We start from the raw sequence: 7,963 nt of genomic DNA, 5'->3' as shown, positions 1-7,963 counted from the left end.
CTAGAAGAGACATTTGTAGAGACGGAAAGCAGAATAGTGGTTATCAGGGACTGGAGAGAGTGTAGAATGGGGAGTTTTTATTTAGTGGGTATAGAATTAGAGATTGGGATGACAAAAAAGTTCTGGAGATAAACAGTGATGATAGTTGTACAACAATGTCAGTCTACTTAATGCTACTGCATTGTACATTTAAAAAATATTTAAAATGGTAAATTTTACACATGTTACAATTAAAAAACAAAAAAAAATTACACTTTTGTAACCACAAACTAGTGGCACACTTCTGCAACTGTTGGTTTAACAGTGTCAATAACAATAATAAAGATAAGAGTTAGTGAGCTAAATTTAAAAAATAAAAAAGATCTCAAATCAGCAATCTAACATAACACCTTAAGGAAATAAAAAAAGAAGAACAAACTAAACCCAATGTGAGAAGAAGGAAGGAAATTAAGATTAGAGTGCAGAAGACAAATAAATTAGAGAATAGAAAAGAGAGATAATCAAAGAAGTCAAAAGTTAGTTCTTTAAAAAGAAAGACCAAATTGACAAATCTGTAGCCATACTGACTAAGAAAAATAAAACAGGTAAAACTAAAATCAGAAATGAAAGTGGGGACATTATTAGTCACCTTACATAAAGAAAAACTGTATACCAATAAACTAGGTAAAGTAGTTTACAGACAAATTCCTAGAAAGACATGTACTAGTCCACTCTCATGGTGCTACAAAGAAACCTGAGTAATTTATAAAGGAAAGAGGTTTTCGAAAAGGGAGAATTATTCTGAGGCTAGACCATGTGATGCTTTTACAGTGCACTTAAAAAAATTTTTTTTCCACACAAGAGATTTCCAAGTGTCTAAATTACACTTTTTCTTAAAAAACCCAAAGTAGCTTTTGTTGCAATAGCTATTAATGAAAACAGAATTCAGTCAACCGAGAAGAAAAAAACTTTTGCTCAAAAAGACAAGGTCCTAAGAGAGAAATAAACAAAAACATAAAGGCCTTTTAAATACAAGCATGCACACATGCACACATACATTTACATATCTTGGATGTTAGCTTTTAATTAAGCTGACTTAACCATTGAGCTCCTAAAAATTATATTTTCCTTCCCAGAGGAGGCCTCTCAGCAGGAATGGACCCAATACCTCCCATTTTTAAGTTTACATGGTATCAAAAGGAGTAAGACAGATACACAAACAAGTGGAGACAAATTTTGGACAACACAAGGGGAAGTGCACTCGGGCAAAATAGATTCAAAACCTGATCTCAATCAAAATGCAAAGCGGGTGTATAACCAAGCCTTATTGCTTCCCGTGGCAGTGCCGGACAAATGGCTTAACAAGCATAGATGGGAAAACAATAGGCTCCCAGCATACCATCCAGTTAACTCACCCTTTGAGTTCGTCCGCTCCTGATCTCCATTCTAACCCAGTAGTGTAAGGGATGTGCACTTTTGAGCACAGGACAGCCTTCAAGGGGGTCCCTGGGAAAATCTCACCTGCAGCTGCTGGGATCCCCCTAAAGACTGTCTCCTTGCAAGCCACTGGCCACTGAATGCAGCACCATTCCAGTCTCTCCTGGCTGGCACGCCAAATTTTGTTCCCAGACCAAACTGAGGTTCGGGCTGCTGTTTCTCATGGCCCAATAACGAGATGCAAATGAACTGGGGAGGAAGGGAGTTTTCATTTCTGCAACCGGTTACAGGGAGAAGGCCTGGAAATTATCGCCAGACTAATTCAAAATTACAAAGTTTTCCAGAGCTTATATACTTTCTAAGCTATATGTCCATGTGTAAGTGTGCATTCATCTAAGGATGTAAGTGATTAACTTCTTTTAATCTATAAGGTCTGAGTCCTGAAGGCCTTCCTCTGGAGCCTGGGTAAATTTACTTAATCTAAATGGGTCCAGGTGCTGGGGCAGTTACCCTTGTCTCCTGCTAAATCATGGAGGTTTGGGGAGTTCCTTCAGACCCCCAATCAACTTGTTTGTGGAGGCCTGGGGAGTTTCTTCAGACCCACAATAAAACTTGTTCAATCCTAAATGGGCCCTGTTAAGAATTCCTTTATTATTTTGTCATGCTTTAAGGCCCAGGAAAGGCCTAGGCAAAACTCTTGATGGGCTTTTGTGACATCCCAGCCTTTGTATAAGGAGACTGGCTTTTAATATTTAACTTAACCCTTCAGTCAGTAGTGAAACAGTTGTTACGGAGGCCTGCATTAGTGAGACCCGGCCTGCCACAATCCTGTGTTCATGTATTGAAAGACTATATTATTAAGATGGCAGTACTACCCAAAGCAGTCTACAGATTCACTGAGAGCCCTATCAAAATTCCAACAGCCCTTTTGTAAAAATGGAAAAGCTGACCATCAAACTCATATGGAATTGTAAATGCCGTGAATAGCCAAAACAATGCGGGAAAGGCCAAAGTTGGAGGACTGACACTTCCCAATTTCAAAACTTACTATAAAGCTACAGTGATCTAAACAGTGGGCTGTTGGCACAAGTACAGATGATACTAACATACAGATCAATAGAATAGAATTGAGGCTTCAGAAATAAACCCTACATCTATGGCCAACTGACTTTCAACAAATGATACTGCAATAACTGAATGTACACATGCAAAAAAAAGTTGAACCTCTATGTGATATTGCGATAGAAGAAATACATATTTTGGTCTCGTACCAGTTTCCTGGCACATAGCTCCTAAAACCCTTGCAACATCCCAAGTCCCCAAGCTGTATCTTTGTATGCTAATGAAATAATGACTAATGTCTGGGGGATCTGGATGGGGTGTAGTTGCTAGGAGGAACCAACCAAGTAATTAGAGAGTAGACCTCCAGGGGAGGGGGAAGTCCTGAAGGTTAAGTTTATTACCAGTAGCCAATGATTTAATCAGTCATGCCTTCATAATGAAGCCCCTCACTCCATAAAAACCCAAAAGGTTTAGACAGCTTTCTAGGTTGCTGAACATGTGCAGGTACTGAGAGCATGGAAGCTCCACGGCCCTTCCTCCATACCTTGCCCCATGAATCTCTTCAATCTGGCTATTCCTGAGTTGTATCCTTTTAAAAAGAGAAACATAAGTGTTTCTCTGAGTTCTGTGAGCCATTCTAGCAAAGTACTGTGGGAACTGTAACCGGGGGACCTATTATTTGCAGTTGATGTCTGAAGTGGGGGGCAGTTTCATGGGACTGAGCCTGGGTGTAGGGTCTGCATTAACTCTGGTTAGTGTCAGAATTGAATTGTAGAATACCTACTTGGTGTCTGCAGAGAACGGGGAATTGCTTGGTCTTGGGGAAAACAACCTAAACATCTGGTGTCAGAAGCGATGTACTGAGTATTGAGAGTATACAAGGAAAAAGTTTGTTTTTTCTTACTCTACCTCTCACCATATATAAAAATTAAGTAAAAATGAATCAAACTGGCCGGGTGCAGCAACTTATGCCTGTAATCCCAGCACTTTGGGAGGCTGAGGCAGGTGGATCAGCTGAGGTCAGGAGTTTGAGACCAGCCTGACCAACATGGCGAAACCCCGTCTCTACTAAAAATAAAAAAAAATTAGCTGGGCATGGTGGCGGGTGCCTGTAATCCCAGCTACTCAGCAAGCTGAGGCAGGAGAACCGCTTGAACCCGGGAGGTGGAGGTTGCAGTGAGCCGAGATGTGCCACAGCACTCCAGCCTGGGTGACTGTGAGACTGTCTAAGGAAAAAAAAAAAAAACTTTGTCTCTTTTTTTTGAGATAGGGTCTCACTCTGTCACCCAGGCTGGAGTGCAGTGATGCAATCTTGGCTCACTGCAACCTCCACTTCTGGGGTTCAAGTGATTCTCGTGCCTCAGCCTCCTGAGTAGCTGGGACTACAGATGCGTGGCACCATGCCCAACTAATTTTTGTATTTTTAGTAGAGACAGGGTTTCGCCATGTTGGCCAGGCCGGTCTCAAACTCCTGGCCTCAAGTGAGCCTCCTGCCTCGACCTCCCAAAGTGCTAGGATTACAGGCATGAGCCACCGCACCCAGCCAGAACTTTGTCTTTTAAACTTTGCCAGAATGCTTACAGTGACTGTCCATTCTCCATCACACTTGTATGCTTACCTTTGTCCTCCACCCCTTACATGCTCTTACATGTATCAGAAGTACTATTCCTCTACACACTGGATTCTTGTATACTCTTAAATATCACATATTCTACCAAGGAATGTAATCTTTATAATATAACTGAGAGAAAGGATTTTGCAACCATACAGATCAGTCTATGTGAACAAAATGTTCATGTCTATATAGTTTCCTCCTCTGTAGAACAACACTAATAGGGTTGTCATATGATTACATTATTTATATAAAGCATTTATAATACATTTTAAAATGTTTTAAGCTCTCAATAAAAGTTGGCTAATTTTGTAACATACCTACCTAAAATAGTATTACACATAATTGCTATTTTATCATTTCAAGTTTTATTTCAGATTCAGGGATACATATGTGCGTTAGTTACATGGGTACGTTGCATGTTGCTGAGGGTCCGGGTATGATTGGTCCTATCACCCAGGTAGAGAACATAGTACCCAATAGTTAGTTTTTCAAGCCTTGCTCCCTTCCCTCCCCCCCTAGATTCCCCAGTGTCTACTGGGGACATCTTTATGTCCATGAGTACACAATGTTTAGCTCTCACATATAGGGTGTATTTTTTAAGGTACTAACGGGTGGAATTAGGCCTACCCTATTGCTTAGCTTGCCATGATTATTCAAATCCAAAGTTGACATAAATAGGACTTTAAGGCCTTGAACCAGGCTTGTTTAAGGAGTCACTCCTTCAGCCTTATGAAATGTTCCATTGTAATTTTTTAACAATAATAGGAAGTATGAATAGAAATCTGTACCTTTCTTGTGTTTTCAGCTAGAAACGTTAATAAAATAATTTAGAAGTAGAAGGACATAGAATTCATTTGTTGTTCCATTTGTTGCACAGACTAAGAGATGGCACAACACATTACAACACTGTGAGAAAAAAATTTATTTTGTTCTACTATTAAAAAAACAAATTCACTGTCAATAAAAGATAAATACCATTTCCATAATTTAGAATACAACCAAAGTACACAGACCATAAGAAATTATATCCAAAATTTTGATAGCAGCTGCCCACTGAAATATTTAATAGAAACTTTCAGTTATAATGATCAGTAAAACGAAAAGGTTTGGCTTCTGACATATATAGGTGGTGCTGTAACTGTTTAGAACGCTTAGCTTCTAGTCGGAGCTGTCTAGTTCTCTCTCTGACAGCTTGTTGCTCTGCCATTTTTTCTATCCGTTTCCTTCTTAACCATCTGTAGAAAGAGGCATAATCAGATTTGGTGAGTATCAACCCGAATACACCCTTCATGCTATAAAGTTACTACTATAGACAAAATAAATGGACATTTCTTTACAATGAAATACTGTCACAACACAAATTTTTAAGTATTAACTGAAAAATGTAAAGATTACACCCAAGGCTCATACAAGAAAGGACCGTTAGATTTGGGTCAAATGTTTGAAATTGTCTGTCTTATGATGAAACTGCCAACTTAATTGGTTTTTTAATAATAAACAATATTTTATGTGTGCTGTAGATCCTATTCTTTTTTTAGAAACAGGATTTCTTACTATTTGGTAGATTTCAAATAACTTACTCTTTGTAACTAGCTGTATTCTAAAATATTACTTAGCTAGGTTAAGAATACTATCATGCAGAAATGCTGCCTTACTCTTCTTATAGGTAAATTATAGAGCTTTTAAGTCCACAAAATAGTTCTTAAAATGAAAAGTAAGCCAAACATGAAAACATCAAAAGCAGGAAAGGAAAAGTCCACATTCTAACAAATTCAAGTCTTAAACCTTGTTTAAATAATAGCAAAAATAACTGCATATACATATATACCTGGTATGTAAGTGTGTATGTGGTATGTGTGTGTGTGTGTGTGTGTGCATGCAAATACATACACCTGGGTTCTTTTTTCAGAAATCTAAACAATTAAATAACTGTATTAGAAAAAAAGAAACTTACTAAATATCATAATCTGATGATAGTGTGGTCCTGAATTGGCTACTAGTTTAAGCAAATAAATTGTAAGTCATTTATGGGTCAGTTGGGGAATAAATGGATATGGGCTGGATATTTGGTAATATCATTAATGAAAAGCAGATTGCAGAATAACATATACAGTATGATCTCAGTATTTTGAAATTGTAAATACATGTACAGAGAAATACTTAGTATGCACACTGGTGTTAATAGTCACAATTTCTGGGTGATGAAAATGTAACTTGAAACCGCTCCATTTCTACAATGCACACTTACTGTTTCTGTTATAATAAAAGGGTATGTTAGAAAAAGAAAAAGGAGGCTGGGCATGGTGGCTCACGCCTCTAATCTCAGCACTTTGGGAGGCCAAGGTGGGCGGATCACTTGAAGTCTGGAGTTTGAGACCAGCCTGAACAACATGGTAAGACCCCATCTCTACCAAAAAAATACAAAAATTAGCCAGGTGTGGTGGTGCACACCTGTGGTCCCAGCTACTCGGGAGGCTGAGGTGGGAAAATCACTTGAACCCGGGAGGGTGAGATTGCAGTGAGCTGAGATCATGCCACTGCACTCCAGCCTGGGTGACAGGAAAAGAAAAAGAAAAAGGAAGGAAGAGAAAAAGAAAAGAAGGAAAGAGCAAAAGAGACGAAAGAAGGAAATGAACTTCAAACAACTGGACTAAATATTCACATTTTGTCCCCCAACTCTCCCCACACTTGCTAGCAAAAATATGAAGCCACATCTGTATTGTCAGAATTAGGCAATGCAGTGTCTTACCCAAATAACTAAAAAATATCAGGTTTGCCTTAAATTACCAAAATATGTACCCAAATCTCTTTTGGTCTATACAGATTTTCCTCCTTAGTCCACCTGCCTTTCTTTTACTGGTAAATGCAACTTTTATTGGTTCCATTTATTGGTAAATATAGTGCATTTATTGGTTGCATTTATTGGTAAATTCAGTTTTTCTGAGGGCTATGTAGGAGAAGCTGTAACCAATCTTTGACTCATTTCTCACAGAAATAAGTAAACAATAAATAATAAGGTATCAAAGGCTATCACACTGGTGCCATAAGAAATAATTTAAGTATTGAAAAGTATCTTGAAGAAAAATTGGTATGCATATATATATATAACTCCACATATATAATATATATAATGGAGTTAAAGAATTATACGTTTTTAAAAGCATGAATTTAAAATTGAATAGGTACGTGCTGTAAGAGAAAACATTTTGAGGGTTTTTTTTTTCAATCTTAATTGATCATATAACTTTTAAAATGAACATGAGGAAGGAGGAGGGGGGAAATGCCCTGCCTTTAACTTACTGTTTAAAGGCCCTTTCCCGGCCTTCTGTTCCTTTAAGGAAGAATAAACACTCCTCTTGCTTTCTTAGTTCTTCTGTCTGTCTTTCTTTCATCTGCTCTTCGTGCTTTTTTTTAAGCCATAATCGAAAAGCTTGTTGTGGATCTCTGTTTTCCTGCTGATTAGAAAAACAAGCTTTACTTAGTTTAGATAAACAAGAACTACGTTTTGAAGCCCTGCTTATAGGATCCTACAAGAATACATTTCCTACTCTTCAATTTTTCATAATAATGCCAGCCTCATTACCTGCATTCCTAGTATCCAAACCAAATACATCACGCTTAAGTTTTAAGAATATCTTTCAGCAGTTACTTAACTGCTAAGCCCATTTTTCAAAACTGTAGTTCCTATTGTAAAGGGTAGCCATAAGGATTTTCAGTCATAAGAATTTTCTTATAAAGACAGCAGCCATGATAATTTTAACGTAAGAAAAAGCTAGTAGGAGTGGCTTATTTCGTGGTCCTTCAAAGTTCATGATGGATATTCTCTTCAGGGAATTTTCAAAAGTTGAAAGAGCTCAGATTTGGTACTCT

General features: G+C 38.0%; 1 protein-coding gene across 1 annotated transcript in view; it reads right to left on the bottom strand.

The window, feature by feature from the left end:
- Positions 1–5,000: 5,000 nt before the first annotated feature.
- The window catches only part of CCDC181 (coiled-coil domain containing 181), a gene marked incomplete at its 5' end in the record, with an annotated part of 32,588 nt that continues 29,625 nt past the window's right edge, over positions 5,001–7,963 (bottom strand). The window contains 2 exon segments of the mRNA NM_001134215.1: positions 5,001–5,328; positions 7,394–7,548. Coding sequence (NP_001127687.1) covers positions 5,169–5,328; positions 7,394–7,548 — 315 coding nt within the window. The 3' untranslated portion in view covers positions 5,001–5,168.

Source organism: Pongo abelii, chromosome 1 (genome assembly GCF_028885655.2).
Source record: "Pongo abelii isolate AG06213 chromosome 1, NHGRI_mPonAbe1-v2.0_pri, whole genome shotgun sequence".
Taxonomy (NCBI): Eukaryota; Metazoa; Chordata; class Mammalia; order Primates; family Hominidae; genus Pongo; species Pongo abelii.
The sequence above is the reverse complement of the archived record's forward strand: the minus strand, read 5'-3'. Positions and strand labels throughout refer to the sequence as shown.